The sequence below is a fragment of the Aulostomus chinensis genome, chromosome 21, assembly GCF_037954235.1.
Source record: "Aulostomus chinensis isolate RoL2024-O1b breed Wild chromosome 21, RoL_Achi_v1.0, whole genome shotgun sequence".
Lineage (NCBI taxonomy): Eukaryota > Metazoa > Chordata > Actinopteri > Syngnathiformes > Aulostomidae > Aulostomus > Aulostomus chinensis.
In genome coordinates, this window is record NC_141340.1 from 18,148,495 (window position 1) to 18,165,721 (window position 17,227).

Below are 17,227 nucleotides of genomic sequence, written 5' to 3' on the forward strand. Positions count from 1 at the left end.
CTGCGTACAATTGAGAGAAACCAGTAGTTAATCACTTGTGTGATGCACGTTGCAGTCTAGAGGGGGGAACTACGTGGTAGTGGACACACACAACTGTAGACACGCACATGTCCAGCGAAGACAATGTGGCACGGCTGACATGGACGAGCAAAGAATGCATCCAAAGACCCATTAAGGATATTGGAGAGACGTTGTATGTAATTTGTGTGAATCTCATGGTGTGTATGTTTATGGCAATGACAGTGATGAGTGACGAACCGAAGAAAACAAACAAACAAACAAACAAACAAAAAAAAAACAAAGCTTTCTTCAATCTATAATTTGTGTCATGGTTTATGCAGGCGAGACTAAGCTATGTATACCAAATCAAGACGTTGGGGGCATTTTGTTTAATTCATCACATTGACTATGTGATCAATATCTAATTACAGTGTATTTCTAGTGGAGGAATAACAATGAATAAATAATGGCAGGTGTTGGGACTTGGAATGACTGACTGCTGTGGGTAGCATAACCTCATAATTACATACACGTCGGTATTTCCGTGTCAGGGAAATACTTTGCGGTGGGAAATGGAGAGGACTCGAGCAACGGGAGGAATACAGATAAGTTTCCTCATCATGGCCCTTCATCTCTTCACTTGATCTTTCTGTCCTTTCGCTATTGACGCCATAAATCATGCAATCTTAGGTAATTAACGTCCAGCGGTGTCTTGGCAAGAAGCATATTATCCTCACTATGAGCGAATGTGACTGCTGTTCAGAAAGCCCAATCATTTCCTAAAGTCTACGCATTGGCAACTTTATTTTAAACATTTCAAAGGAAAAAAAAATTGGATTCGCTTGGAGAACGGCATGTCTACACACTGTGACAATCATACTTTTTTTTAAACCTGCATTTACGTGTAATCCTAATTGGTCTGCAATGAACTGCTTGTTCAAGGCCAAACACATAAACAACACATACATTCTCTGAATCTTCAATTGACTAAGTATGTTCATGTTTAAATATTCTGTGTTGCCAAATGATTGGATGTCATGTAGAATCCATGAATTATCTTATTTAGGGGGAATAATATTCAGGGAAGGCGAGCTAAATGAGTGGTGACGGATTTTAATCAATGCTATACCCATAATGAAATGCTATCTTGCAGAGCCAGGATTGTTTTTTAAAATATTAATTTCACTTTAATGGTCTGCATTAGGCAATTCTGCCTGGTTTAATAAACCTGAAATAGATTTCAGAAAAGTCAATAATGAATTAAATTACCTTCAAAAAACAACATGAAATGCGCAGTGCCCCCCACCCCCCACCGGCATAGCTTTCTAGTCCATTCAATGAAGTCAAGGGCATCCTAACTTTTAGGCATAAATGGCCTCATCCTCTTCCATGTGAAGTCTGTTTCGTTTTAAGTGTGCTGGTCTTGTGAGAAGCTGCTGACAAGACAGCTACTCATGAGGATTCAAAATCCCTGTGGGCCAATCTGGGTTTGTCAGTGTCCCGTCCCCCCCTCCCAAACACATTCATGTGCACAACCAAACAATGCTAGGCATGCACACTCTCCCTTTGTAGCATTTGAGGACAGACTTTGGACATGGTCTGTCCTCGCATTTAGACAAAACAGATGTGTAACAGTGAAAACTGAGCGTAGCCTACTGATCTAGCATGTACAGGGGCATGCATCCCTCCCCACACAGACACTCACACACATGCACACATGCACTCACCCACACACACGCATCAAGCTCAAGTAAGGCCATGCATGGAGTGGATTTTCTAAGGTGAGAGAAGGTGGTGAAGACGGCAAGTTGATTTGTCTTCTTTGCCAATGTCCATTTCTGACTCCGACACAGCATCAGACTTTAGACTAGCATAAGACACCCATCTAAACCCTGATTAAAAACCACCTGAGAACAATCTGTTTCCTTCTCTGGCCTCCACAACGTGTTGTGGGAAACTTGCCCAGTGGTCCACTTCATTTCTAAATGACGTAAACAAGGTCGTGCATGTGTTCCTTAATAAGATGCGGCTTGGCATAAACTAAGTGACACGAAGCCAAAAATATATTGAAGAAATTAGCATTTCACACAGAGTTGGCTTGATTTTAATGACAGAGCTAAATGTTAGAGAATTGAAATTATTTGGTTTTGGCAACAGTGGAACAAGAAAAGATTTCTTCGTAACTAATCAGACAGAACTGAAATTCAAAATTCATGATTTTGATATCATCGAGGAGGTTATGTTTCTTTGGTTGATGGCGGGATTATAAAAAATAGTACACGTATTAGGCAGATTTCACCCGACTTGGTGTAGTGGTGTAACATGGGACCAAAACCAAGATCCAGGATCCGAAGCAGATCTGTGGCAAATCCATGTCAAATGGCAAAAGGACTTTTTTCAATACTGGCTTTGGTTTAGCTCTTTATGCTCAATGCACAAGATTGAGCTTAAACTTTCCTTATGAAGTACTTCTACAGCGAGGTCCAGCACAGGAAATGAAATGTTACAACTTGAAACGTATGATATATTTTGTTTGTCTATAAAAAAAAAGGCGGGACAATTAATTTTAAGATTACATAACATTTATTTATCTCTAAATCCAAAAGCTGAGGATGTATTTTAATTAAATTTGGTTGGATGATAACAATTGAGGGTTGAGGAATGATTAATTACATTGTGAAGATGATAGGGAACTGGATTTTTGTCTAAAGATGTCATTATCACTGATGGAGGTATGCACCCTCTAATTTCCCTCTTGTTCATGATAGAGGGTTTCAATTCTCTGTGCAATACTTCAGTTTACTATAAATACAGAGTCATGACTTATTTTACTCTTACACATTACATGTCCTGTTTCTTTTTCTTTTTTTGGTGAGTCTTAGTAAGTGTCTATAGACACATATTAAGACTGATTCCTCAAACTGTGGTACGGTCGTATATGAACCTCCCCAGGTGGGACACTGGGGAATCCCAGAAATAGTCTTTGTAAATAAAAGTCAAAAACATTGAAAAATGAAGAATACCATTGAAGCAGTCAATTGTTTTATACTGAAAAGGCAAGCTTGAATCACAATTGACAATACAATTTGAGTCTCTTGTAATATTTTTGCGTCAGACCGCTACACGTTCACGTTCATTCGTGTCGTGCATGTGTCGCCGGAGTGTCCATAGCACCTGCTGCTAATATTAGCGATAAATGACACAAGATGGTGAGGAGCTACGGCTCAAACTGTCTTAAATTTGGATTCAGTTTGAATGAGGATAAGCCGAGGGTGTAGTGATTCTGAGCAGTGAATACGTAAAACCAGCGCACTTCGGATGGCACCTTTTAACCAAACGCCCAGGCAGGGCTGAGAGACAAACATGACACATTTAAGCCATCCAGGTCCACGATTCGAACACGTTACACCAGAAGTTCAAGAGCTGGTAATCTGGCAGGAGGGAATCATAGATCACAACAGTGGTGATACAGGTTAAGATGATCCTGGTGGTATTCAGTCTGAAATAACCCCGGAAGCCATCATCGTGAAGCCAAAGCTCCCGGAAGAGCCGAAACTCTCCGACACCTGTGTTGTCCTGAGAATGAACACATGCTTCATTGCTACTCAGCTCCACAGAATAACCGTCGACAGCACTTTCGTAAGATTGACGGTAAGGAATATTCTATGTGTGTGATTTTAAAATTTTCTGGTGCATCTCCGTGCATGTTTCAGCGGTCCCTGGTTGGCATCATGTCGCCCTTTCCGCACTGGACCCTGCCATGAGTTTCGTCTGCCTAGGAGCCTGTAAACTTGTACTGAGTATGAACTTCTACTAAAAGTGACTCCAACAGAGATTCAGGCTGTCTGCTGGGGCACTGATCACACATACTTCTCCATCACCATCATCATCATGCAGCATCATCGAGCATTAATATCAAAGACTCTGCCTAGTTACTTTTGTGTGTGTTTCATAGTGATCAATACACTGAAAAAAATTATGTTTTATATAGAAATATACACTGAAGGGTCGCTGGTTTGATCCTCATCTTCCCTGGTGACCATGTTGAAGTATCATTGAGCAAGATAGTGAGCCCCTAATTGCTCCTGATGTTCGTGCGACAGACTGGCAAACCATCCAGCCCCCCCCCCCCCCCCCCCCGCCCCGGTGACCCTTAATGGATAAGCGGTATAGAAAATGGATGGATGGATACTGTTTATAGAAAGTTGAAAACAAGTTCAGAATCATGAGCATTTTCCAGCATGTGTGTTTCATGTTTGCTTCTAAGTGGCTGATGTATGGCCCCTCACTGACTTAACCCAAGTGTGGCTCCCCAAGAAAGGATGGCGTCAAACCCCTGCTGTGCCCGAATAAGGTCACTACTGTATTCTTAACTTTAAGATGGTACTTCCTTAATCCTTAATGCTAGTTTTTTTCTGAGGTGGTACTCGGTTAAACAAATTTGAGAACCACTGGTCTGTACATATTGATAACACATTTATTTGTAAGGAACATTTATTTTTTTACAAACTTGTGATTTGTATCAATCTCTGTTATACATTGATGTATGAGGTACACTTTTTGGGGCGGCACGGTGGCGCAGTGGTTAGCACTGTCGCCTCACAGCAAGAAGGTTCCTGGTTCAAGTCCCAGCTCCAGCACAGGATCTTTCTGTGTGGAGTCTCCATGTTCTCCCTGTTCCTGTGTGGGTTCTCTCTGGTACTCCAGCTTCCTCCACAGTCCAAAGACATCAAGAGGGGACGAGGCTGATTGATACTCTAAATTGACTGTAGGTGTGAGTGTGAATGGTTGTCTGTCTCTATGTGTTGGTCCTGTGATGGACTGGTGACCCTTAACAGGATAAGCGGTAGAAAATGGATGGATGGTACACTTTTTTATTTTTTATTTTATTCTACTTTTATTATCATTGTATTGATTTTCATATATTTTCCATATAGGAGCACCTGCAATGTGAACAACTTTCCTCTGAGGGTTCAGTTTTTCTGATTTGTTGACAAATGCAGCATGCAGGCCAATACGTCAAATTTAGACTAGGAAAAATCTCCATTAGACACACCTATTCACACATAGATGGCATTGATCAGGTTTAAAGGAATATATTATTTCTAGTTTTTGTCCCAGGTATTCTATCATGTCCTCTTTCGAGATTCAACAAAGTCTCCTCCAGTTTCTACTAAATGTCAGTCTTATGTGTTCCCATCGATCACAAGTGCCGACAGCTGGGACACTGCTGTTAATATCATTACTTTACAGGTTACGTTGATCAATTCATCAAAACCTTGCCTTTTCCTTTAACCACGAGCCACAGTAAATGGGTCAAAGATCGAACAGTAAAGAGGTACTTAAGCTATCCATCTGCTGCTCCAAGTGCAAAGGGTACCCACTAAGAACAGGCAAATGAGAAAAGATGAAGGGGAACTGAGCCAATGATGCACTTTGACTTGTTCAATACAGCCCTGCACCACACAGCCTCCAAGGCAGCTGTAACTTGAAACATGGCACTTCTCGTCCTCCTCCCCCTCCTAAGGGGTTACCGGTTGATGAAGATTATACCGGTCCAGACGCTTGCAGCTTATATTAAAATGACCTCCTGTAACCTTATACTTCCAGAAAGGTCTTGGCACTTTAATAAAGTCTAGATGCTATTTATTTATAATGTATGGGGGTGTGGAAAAACACAAATCACATTTAGAGGCAGAGGCAGGAAAGTGTTATCTGGTAGGATGCAGTGAATTAATATGCCCTCATAATGACAATACTACCCTGAGCTATTGCAGATCTTTTTCTCCCTCCCCTTGAAACAATTGTTGAGTAATCCTTCACTGGATCAGAATCAGAAATGAACACTTGGCATCAAGTAGACATTCAGGGAAGTGTGGTGAAGGGTGGCAGAATAGGCAGAGCATTGCGGCAAGCATTTTTAGAGTTCCTTTGTGACTGTTTACTTACTAACTGGACCAATGTTATTAGGAATACCTGCAAGAGAGGAAGAGAAAAAGAACAGCATGAATAAAGGGTAAAAACTGATGTGCATGCATTTAAAAGGAATATATTAGTCTGCCATCGCTGTTGATTGAGTTTCCACAGTAATTATTCTTATTATGATTCACCTTGATGAGTTGTTTAGACTTGAAATGACACACCGTCTGAGGCTCGACGCAGCCCTGCCACCATGTGAGCAGTAGAAGCCCAAGATGAAACAGAACAGCAAAGCTGGAGTTCATGATTTGAATTTGAAAATGTTGTTGGCTGCCATGTTTAGCAGGACTATTCTTTGGTTTCTTTTAGTGTATTGTTTCTGCCATTAGCTCCGTCCCTGCTGTTGGGAGCACAGGAGAAGATCATTAAGGCCTGCTAAAACAGCGAGGTACACAACCAAAAATGTACCACCATCACTGAAAGACTCATTTCAGTGACTCACACACAAAGTTAAAAAGCTTCACACTGTTTTTCAGATGCAGCTTGGCGTACTTGTTTTTTAAAATGTGTTGTCAAAGGCACATAAGATGAAATTCTCTTGCACACAATCATATATCAAATGGCATTGTAGATGGAAAAATCTGTCTCTGACGCCAAAAAGGACATGTCTTATCCTGGAGTCGGCTTGTCCATCCCTCCATCAAGCAATCACTCATGCCAGACAGCAACTGAGCAGATAATGCAGTCTGTCTCATCCCCATGGTGACCAGATCTCTCCCACACCGGGATGTTGGCTGGCTTTGGATCTGGGGAGATTGAGGAATTCGTGGGCTTCTTGCGCCAAACATTTCCCTTTCTGAACCAACCACCTTCATGTCAGTTTGTGTTTGAATTATAACATGTGAATATATGGGTGAAATAAATAATCTGTAATGGTCTAGACACAACCTGACCTGGAAAACATACCTTCATCTTTGACTATCAGTGGTATATTTTCCTCATTCAGAGGAAGGTTTTGCTTTCCGTAGACCCACACCAGCTCACTTTTTCTAATCAGCTGCTCGAACAGAGGCCCCATTCCCATTTGCGGAACCCCCTGCCCTCAATAAGGCAGTCTGCCCATAAAAACAAACACCCTCCTGCACCATGGGAGGGGTAAGCATGCTGGGCGATAGGAGAAATGTAAACTCGAGAAAATGAAATTAATTTAAAAAAAAAAAGGTGCTGTCTTCCTCTCCAGCTCTCTCATCCTCTAAACACCATCACACCTGAAGCTGAGAGGGCAACGAGGCATCTGTTCAGGAATGTTGTTGAGGTCTTTCACGTAGCCATCACCAAATATCTTAAAGTTCTCAAGAGAAAAATGCAGACATCCTAGGATATCTGCATTTTGAGAATTTTCTCTCGAGTGTGAATTTTTTTGAATGTCCAAAGTCCTGTAAACTTTACCTGCAAGGCTTATTGCGAGCCAAATCTCAGCCCCGTGTGAGAGCTGCAGCTACAGAATGGTATGCTGACATACTGTACGGAGGCAGAGAGTAATGAGTGTCAAACCTCTAGGGTTTCAAAGTATGTTAACAAGGATACAAGAAGGACAATGACAAGGAGGGTCTGAATCATCGTAATCAACTTCATCACCATCGTGGGGACAGTTTGAATTGGTAGCACAATGCCTATGACAAGGCCCGCATCACCCAGGACAATTTAGCCAAGATTTGACTCGTGAGATGACGTCTACATGGTGATTTATTACAAAAATGAAAACACAACCGATTAAAAATAGCTACGATAAAATGCACATTATTTTAAACACACGCTCCTTCAATTAGCGGCGTTGATACCTGAGGGGGAAGTCCTTCCCTGCGTGGACCTTGTGGCTAAACGCCTGAGGGAATCAAGGATAAAACCTGGGGGTTTCTTGTTATGCCAAAACAGCTTAACCTGCTGAGCTAAAGAGACCCCCAACATAAATGAGAGTGAGACAAGTCCATCTCCTTAAACAATTCAGTTCGTCATATTTAACTTTGATCTGTTGCGTGCATTGTTAAATATTAAACAAGAGACAAAAACTTCCATGGACTCCAAAAAAAAAATTCAGAAAACTTTCGTACTCCTTTAGTCAATGCGGAGATGATTTGAATTTTTTTTTTTTCCAAAATATGGACTGATCCTACAAGCAGATATGTAAAGATGCCCTTTTCTCCCCGTTGACTGCGATCGCTTACGCGAGGGCAGAATTCAAAACCCCGTAAAATAACGAAACATATAAAATCTACTGAGAATCTAATTAATTTAAGGTTGCAGATTTTTTTTGAGCCAGAATTTGCAGAGGTTGTTTGCGACACTGTGGACACTGAGAGATTTTAATGCAAAGTTGTGTAAATTTGTGCAGTTTGTGATAAATCAAAAACCTGGCTGTGTCTGTTTTGGAGGACATTCAAAGACGTACCAAGGAAGTTTGGTGCCAGACAAGCAAAAAAAAGTGGGAGAGTTTTTACGAATAAAAAAGGTTGATAGACTTTGGCAGTAGAGTTTGGTGTAAGTTAAGTTGCAGTAAGACGTCACATGACCAGATGATTCGTTGTTAGTCAAACCAAAATACTTAACTAGTTGCCGTGGTGACACCATGTAGCCGATTAGGCTGCAAATCTAGATGGAAAATTTGGTTTATCTTCATTTACAGGAAGGTTGATTTTCTCAAAAGAAGAAAGAAGAGCTATGATGGGAAAATAATAGATTGTTTGTAAATTAATTATAAGCATATAAATATGCGTTTGAATTTCATGCTAGTCCACAACCACGACCAATTTTATGAATGCCAGTTCAGGTATTGGACATGTCAGGATTTGTGTGTTGGCATCTTTCCTGTCACACACAGTGTTCAATTACATGTTTTTACGATGGTTTAAGGATGATGATCCTCACTGAACCGCTGTTGTAGAAATGGAGGCATTAATATTCAAAGTAGCACTTGCAAGCTTGAATCAACTGGATCGTTTCTAAAATGTTTGGACACATTGTGTGGCTTGGAGTCACTATACTTTATTATACTAATAAGGTAATGCAGAAATATGAACAAGCCATCTTTCTCCTACTTTTGTGGGACCTGATTATTATTTCATCAGTGAATGAATTTGCAAGATCAAGACGCACTGATCCGACATCCTTTAGCTGGAATGCAAAGTATACATATACAGTATGCACATTCTGTATACATGCTTATATACTATTTATACACTTTACGGACACTTTCAAAGTATATAGCATTGTTCCAGTTAAGTTTTAGCAATATAAATGAACAATTCCAAGGAGGGTGCAACACAGTAATGCAGTGCTAAAAAGGGGCCTTGTTGAGAAGCTGACAAGGCAGTAAAACACAGTCTCTATATGCATCTAGTCTTAAAAATTAGCAGGGGACCCACTAGAGATGGATATAAATATAAAACCACAGAGAGCAAGACTCATTCTTGTGAGTGTGCATCGCCAAACTGTAAGTTCACAGTTGAGCAGAGAGAGAAGGAAACATTACTCATCACAGTGTTATGAAGAGAAAATGCTCACTGCCAATGGCCTCAACTAAAAGTCAAAAACGGATTGGACATAAAACCTAATGCAGAGGATGGATGATGACACCCATCCTCCTGTACTTATGGTGGTATTGCAAAACTTAGTTCGATCCCTGTGACATGCCATTCTATTACATCTTAAGAAATGCAGAGAACCAATAGACCACAATACAGTTTTTCTGTGTTTTCTTTCCAGGTTTCAATTATGGCAGCATTGTGGTGGTCAGCACTGTCGCCTCACAGCAAGAAGGTTCCAGGTTCCAGTCCTGGCTCCAGCACAGGATCTTTCTGTGTGAGTCTGCATGTTCTCCCTGTTCCTGTGTGGGTTCTCTCTGGTACTCCAGCTTCCTCCCACAGTCCAAAGACATCAAGAGGGGACGAGGCTGATTGATACTCTAAATTGACCGTAGGTGTGGCTGTGAGTGTGAATGGTTGTCTGTCTCTATGTGTTGGTCCTGTGATGGACTGGTGACCTGTCCAGGGTGAACCCCGCCTCTCACCTGAAGGCTGCTGGGATAGGCTCCACCCCCCCACGACCCTTAACAGGATAAGTGGAAGAAAATGGATGGATGGATTACAATTATGTTAAGGTGCTTGTAGAAAGCATTACTTAATAGGTAATTGATTAGGATTTGTTCTTTTTTTTATAAACCTTTAATCATTAATGAATTAACTGTAAACCCGCCCCTTTTCACGCTTACAGTTTTATCAATGCATAATAAGCATATTTTTTAAAAATGCATAGTGACCTATTACCTATTAATTGACACCTTACAACAAAGCGTTATAGTTTCCTGCAGTTCCGTCAACTTCACCAGACCAAGACTAAATTGAACTTAAACTGAATAAATGCTAGAATGTGAAAGGTATCAAAATGAATACTCATTTGATGAATCATACATTGTCATTTTATCTGGTTCAAGCTTAAACATCCCTTTCCAGTTCACTGCAATTATTTGCTGCTTCATGAACAACCTGTGGGGTTTGAACAGATGTCCACGTCAGGTCATCCGATTAATTTTCAATCACTGTCATTTCCAATCCCTTTCACGTGCCTGGCTCCACCATTACAGGGCACGACTGCGATCTAATTTTGTCTTATCACACAGGAAGAGCATTAGGCGCCGCTTATGTTGACGGTGGGCTCCATTGATTTTTATGAGTTGTGCAGATACCATGGTTGCAAGTCACTGGGTGGTGAACATGATCTCTGAAGGGTGTGCAATTCTCTGAACATGATCCTTGTGGGGTCAGCCCACACACACACACACACACACACACACACACACACACACACACACACACACACACACACACACACACACACACACACACAAACAGTATGTAGGCATTAAAATACAGTAGAAAGCGCATCAGACCTCAACTGATTTCACAACAAATCTGGCAAAGAGTTGTGTGCCAGTGCTTGATGTTCATCCTTCACTGGCTAAGTTCTGTCATGCTGTCATCCATCTAACACCATCAACCTGACCTTACTAAAGAGAGCCATAATAAACATGTACTCTTATGGACCTATGGGCTTTAAATCTTTTGTACATGTCCTGTTCCCTGAGTGCACACAGTTACTTATGCACCCATATTCTCTCTGCACATGTACAGAAACAGAGACCACTTAATGATCAAATTTATGTCAGGTTCCATTCAGATTTGACCTTCAGTGTGTGTCACCTGTGTGCTACCTCCACTACTCTGGAAAGCATCTTATCTGCTGAATTTCCACCGCAGGCAAACTTAGTAATTACTTTCCCTGACTGCCACCATTTTTACAGCAATCCGTCATCATCTGGAGCTCTTTGGCTGTACTCAGCCCTGTGATGGAGACAGGCACTGCTAACTGGTCAGCAGGCTGCCAAAACACCAGTGCATGGCAAGGAGCTTGATTGAATTCCTCAAGAGCAAAATAAGACCTTGCTTTACTGGAGTGCACGACTTGCTTGCCTGATCTAAATCTGTAGATCTGAATCGAAGGTGGCAAGTATTAAAGTGCCCAAAAGCCAAGTTGGAGGAAGTATAGTTAAAAGATTTCAGGAATGGAATGAGGTGTAGAACGGTGGTGGCAGCAGCAATCGGAAAGACAGACAAAAAAAAATGTAGAGATGGAAGAAACAAATATTTGAAAGAAAGATTACCGTCACAGCTGCACAGAGCTGAGATGTGGAAAAGACAGAGTAAACAAGCTTGGTCTCTGGGGTAGATGGGGGTGTTGTGGGGGAGAGAGACAAGCATGAAACAAACCAAGAGATGAGAACAGGAGGGAGACAAGAAGAAGAGGAAGATGGGGAGGAAGAAGGTGGCAGGGAAGAAGGGCAGACAGCTCAACGGAAAGAGAAGACAAAGAACAGGAGAGTTTTACAGCAAAGAAAAAAACTGAATAGGGTTAAAATGGAAACTCAAACAGCAGTGGAGAAAGGAATAAAATCATAAATGAGTGGGTGGTGTGTGTGGCGGAAGAGCATGTTTATGTGTGATGATGCATCAACAGATGACACTAATTGAACACACAGCAGAGCTGAGCATTTGCTGTGATCACTTTACATGTAGCAGACACTCAAATCAGACATTCTATCTCCATGTTAAGGCAAATATTTGCTAAGCATTAAGAATTACTTCGGCCCAAGTTTTTCCTTCATTGGTAAATCAGTGTGTAAAATCACATGACTACACGCTGCATTAATTATCAATATTACCCAGGAATTATGAACACTTTTTGACTTTTGGCGAAAACCATAATGGTTGAATCACAATCTAGGGGGCAGATCTTGGAGGAGCATATGCACCGATAATAGAATGATATTTATTATACAGTAGCATTATTAGTTCCTTTGTGATTCATGCATTTCTCTGTTTAGAGACCTACTTCCTCTGCATAAGAGAGAAAATTCATCAGGGATATCGAAATGTGTACGTGTGTCTGCAAATGAGTGTGAGGCATATAGTGTATACATGTGAGTGGTCTCACTTCCATGATCACGTCTGCTGATTGGACTGCTATGAATGTATATTAATTGCAGAACAACAGCAGAGAATGTCATTTGTAGCCCATCCAAAAAAATGAGTTTATTGAAACTCCGGCTTCCGATGTGGCAGTTTCTGCTTTTCATGCACATGTGGGACACATGAGGGAGATGCAGAGATTTCATGATGTGGAGCTTAGCTCGAGGATGAATCGTAACAGTGAAATCCACTGTACTATAATGTCTACATCGCTTGTGGCTTTGATCAAGGCAGTCTCATAAACTCAGAGGCTAGCTTCAGCTAAATCTGCACAAGCGTCTCATAATCCTGCCAGACAAGGAAATCTTTTCATTTCACAGACAAAACAAGAAGACTTCATTTCTTAAATGGCTCTGGGGATGTTGTGGGTGATATTCCATCCATCCATTTTCTTCAACTTATCCTGTTAAGGGTCATGGGGGGTGGAGCCTATCCCAGCGGCTTTTTTCAACAATAATTCTTCTTGACACTCAAGGTAGAAACATCCATGCTATATTACTTTCACTTGCTTTAATGTTTGCTGTACTGATTCAGATGGTTGTGTTGCATCATATGTATGAAATCCTGATGGGGCTGAAATGTCCTGAATTGTTGGCCGTTTAGAATCTATAAACATGCATCGCGTCAGTGTGCGTGTCTAGAAACGGAGAGCTTTCTATGAAGCTTGTCGGGACATTAACTGAACAAGAAGAAGCTAATTCATTCTTGACGTGTTTGCAGTCACATCCCTACAAGATGCAAAACAAAGAAATAAATAAAAAAATCGCAAAATCATGACATCAAATTGAGGGTATTTTAAGGATTTTGCTCTTTCATTAAATTCAAGACGCAGTTTTAGGACGTGAGCTCAACTTTACAGGGGCCATCCAGTCCAAGCTGCTCCTACACTGGCCTGTATTGTCCTAAGCGTCCTCAGCCCAACAGTGAAATGAACTGCCATGGTTAATTCTCAAACTGATCCTTCTCCTTCTGTCTCCGTGGAGGACGGAAGCAAGAATGAGTGAGGATGCAATGGTGGGTGTTGAGAAACATGGGTAGAGAGAGGGAAAGTGAGACAGACACAGCCACCCCAGAAGGCAGAGTTAGCTGTGACAGAGAGTGATGCCCATCCCTCCCCCTCTTCTCCTCCTCTTTCTGCCATCCTTTTCTTTCTTCATCCCTTTGCAGAGCCTCTTCTTCTTCTTCTCTGCTCCCAACACAGCCCCATTGTAAGGTGACATATCAGCCCCTCCTGATCCTACACCACCACCAGATGATGATTCATCGGTCTCCTTATCGTATCAGACGACTTGATGGGCATTGTAAAAGGAAATTAAATCTTAATTATATTTTCATCTTTGACAAATTTGTCTCAGTTGAGCTGCCATATGCTCACTGTGTTATGGGAAAAAAAGGAAAGGAGACTTTTGGAATTTATATTGAATGAGCTTAAAATCATGAAGCAAAGCAAACTGCATTTTTGTCTGACGTGCATTTTTTTCTGTTTGGAAGGGACAACTTTGCATTTCTACGTCTTTGTTTTTTCCATACAGTTATTACAATATGGATTTATTTTCCTCTCCAAGTCAAAGTATAATAATGTACCCTATACTGTGACTGTTTTTCATCACTTGTAGGAGAAAAGTGTGTGTTCTCTTGTGTGGTATGAATGTGCGCAATGTGTGTATGCTTTAAGGAATGTGTGTGCAGGTCTGGATGAGCACTTGTGTGTGTGTGTGTGTGTGTGTGTGTGTGTGTGTGTGTGTGTGTGTGTGTGTGTTGCATCGCCTTTTTTAATAATGTGGTGTCAATCTAGGCTCTGGGAATGACCATTTCACTAACCCTCCCTGAGTCTCATAACGCAGATCCTCTGGGAGGGAGAATAAGTCATCAGCTGGTTGCCAAGAGTCTCGGAGCACCGTTGAGAAAGGCAGAAATCACAGTGGATGCAATAAGGAGTTGAGGCAGGATCAAACTTGGACTTCTGAATTAATGCAGCACACTCAGACTGTAGGGTGCTGCTCCTTGCCACTCAACAGTCACCCGGTGTAGGAATGTTGTGCTACCTATTCATTCATTCATCCATCCATCTATGAATAAATTCACCTGCACAGCTGCACCTTCATGAGTTTTAGGAGGTTCTGGAAATGTCCAAACGTGATGTATTGGATTGAAACCATTCGCTCAGCTCCCGATGTTTATAGCTGCTAAACCGCCGTATGCAGGGAGTACTGTATGACACAGCGTCCTTGTTTTGTTTGGACCCCAGGATGAGCAGCTGGTACCTTTTCAACCGGGAAGCCACATAAATTATAAACATACAACAATTTTGGGCATGTACGAAAGAGCAAAGAAGAAGGGGGATTAAATTATATCAGGAATTTTCTTTTCAGAACTTTGAGTAGCCTTCCAGTCAATGCACAGCCCACTATCACACATAATACCCTCACAGGCTCCCAGTAACATCTGCACATAAAAAGAAGTACAGATATGTGATGTGAGTCCACCACGAGATATTACAGGAGTTGGCCTACTTTCCTTCACTAAAGCAGGAGTAAATAACGTGTTCAATCAAACATTAGGGATCTGCAGGAGAACAGTATTTGTGAAGGAGATCACGTTTGTCCGTCTATCAGCAAGATTATGCAAAAAACTATGAGGCTGACTTTCACCAAACTCGGTGGGGGTGGGCGTTGTAGAATCAGCCAACAACAACAACAACAACAACAACAACAAAAATCAGTTCTCTGAATGAGTCATTTTAGTGCTCTCTTTTTTTTAACCTCAGAAATCGGAGGTAGAGCGCTTTAATGTTTTCGGGGGGGGGGGGGGGTTTAACATGTCTGTGTTGACAGGCAGGACCCAGGATTATTTCAATAATGTTCCTTATAGTTGACACAAAGTACACATTAATTGGGTGCTACTTTAAACGCTGTTTACATGGAACGGGGACATGTAAGTAATACAAATGTTCACCTCATGAAGTGATATGGATATATAGGGTAAACCTGTTGCTGGAAATACATGTTGTATAATCTCCTGCTCCTGTTGACTGCTGTTGAGCCAGACATTTCATCAAAGCAATGCTTATATCATGAGGTTTCCGTGTCAGCTGTTCAATACAAGTTGAAAAAAGAGAGGAAGAGTGAAGTGAACTGAAACGTTCCTGCTGCACACAGTATTTGTGAACCGACACAAGTGAGCGTGTGGTCTTTTCAATCAAAGAGCTGCCTTCATGTCGTGGGTGTTTTGTAAAGACAGCGAGTGAAAGAGGCACAGAGCAGAGCCAGACACGCTGCATTTGCTCCTGCAGCAGCTGCTGGACAGCTTTTTCTGACAATTGTTTTGCCATGCAGGTCAGGTAGGGGAGGTTTACAGAAAAAGAAGACTGCATTTACTATCAATCAATACATGTTTTAACAAAGAAAACAATAAATTATAAGGACAGGAAAAAGTCTAATACCTCTTTTACTACTGCAGTGCAAATCACATTGTAGATTGGGGTTTAATTTTTCACCTATAGTTTGCTGGCATTGGTCTGAATCGGTGAATGAGTCCATCAAATTTTAAGCAAGCAGCCCTCATGTCGCAAAAAAGGAAATGCACATTAGGTGTTTTTTTTTCCATTAACTAGTTTGGAGGGAATGAAATTGGCCAGGTAATGCTGCCAGAGTTTTGTGGTGTCAAGCATGGCTACGACTTGAAGGACGTAGAGGAGCTACAAGCAAAAAAAAAAAAAAAAAAAAAAAAAAAATGAAGATCTTGAGGGAGGCTGCATGGTGGTGCAGTGGTCAGCACTGTGGCCTCACAGCAAGAAGGTTCTGGGTTCGAGTTCAGGCTCGGGCACGGGATCTTTCTGTGTGAGTCTCCATGTTCTCCCTGTTCCTGTGTGGGTTCTCTCTGGTACTCCAGCTTCCTCCCACAGTCCAAAGACATCAAGAGGGGACTAGGCTGATTGATTCTCTAAATTGACCGTTGGTATGAATGTGAGTGTGAATGGTTGTTCGTCTCTCTATGTTGGCCCTGCGATGGACTGGCGACCTGTCCAGGGTGAACCCCGCCTCTCACCCGTTGACGCTGGGATAGGCCCCTCCCCCCCCGCGACCCTTAATGTGTAGGAATAAGCGGAAGATGACGATGGAAGATCTTGAGGAATTACTTTCGGTTGGCCATGTCGTGATTGTTCTTGAGTACCAGTGAGTATTGTACACGTCAGGAATATCATCGATGATTACTTCAGCAGAAAAAGCTGGAAAATCACATGAATTAAAGATCAATTACATCGGGGCTTTCCATCTTCTGTTTTTCACATTTAGTGCTTAAAATGGAGGGGGAAAAAAAAAAAAAACCTCGAGCGATGGAAAAAAAGCTTAGCTGAAAACTTACGCAAGTTTTTTTTCTGAATTTATGTCAGCCTTTTCTAATGATACTTCAAAATGCATCTCAGAATATCTTGATGGAAGCCCATCTAAAGAGGAAACCGAAGAGAACCAAGCTGGTTTGCCAACGGCCACTGAGTCTGTAACTATGGAGAATCATTCATGACTTATGACCTGCCAACACTCATTTAAACTGAAGCAGTTTGAACACATCGTAGGTTAACATTGTTCTACTACACTGTTAAGATACGTTTCAAATCAAAATATCCTTTACATACATTGAGAAGAAAAAAATTACATCTATAAATGTTGCTCATATTTTGTCTTATCTTATATCTTGTGTGTGTGCTACACTGCATTTTGGGCCTT

The 17,227-nt window shown here is 41.5% G+C and overlaps 1 protein-coding gene across 7 annotated transcripts in view; it reads right to left on the reverse strand.

Annotated features, from left to right (window-relative positions):
- ntng1a (netrin g1a) overlaps positions 1-17,227 on the reverse strand; it is a 122,525-nt gene that overhangs the window by 19,830 nt on the left and 85,468 nt on the right. For all 7 annotated transcript variants that reach the window (XM_086190861.1, XM_086190860.1, XM_086190862.1 and 4 more), the window contains exon 5: positions 5,950-5,976. In XM_086190861.1, the coding sequence (XP_086046987.1) occupies positions 5,950-5,976 (27 nt within the window). The remainder of the gene's footprint in view (positions 1-5,949; positions 5,977-17,227) is intronic.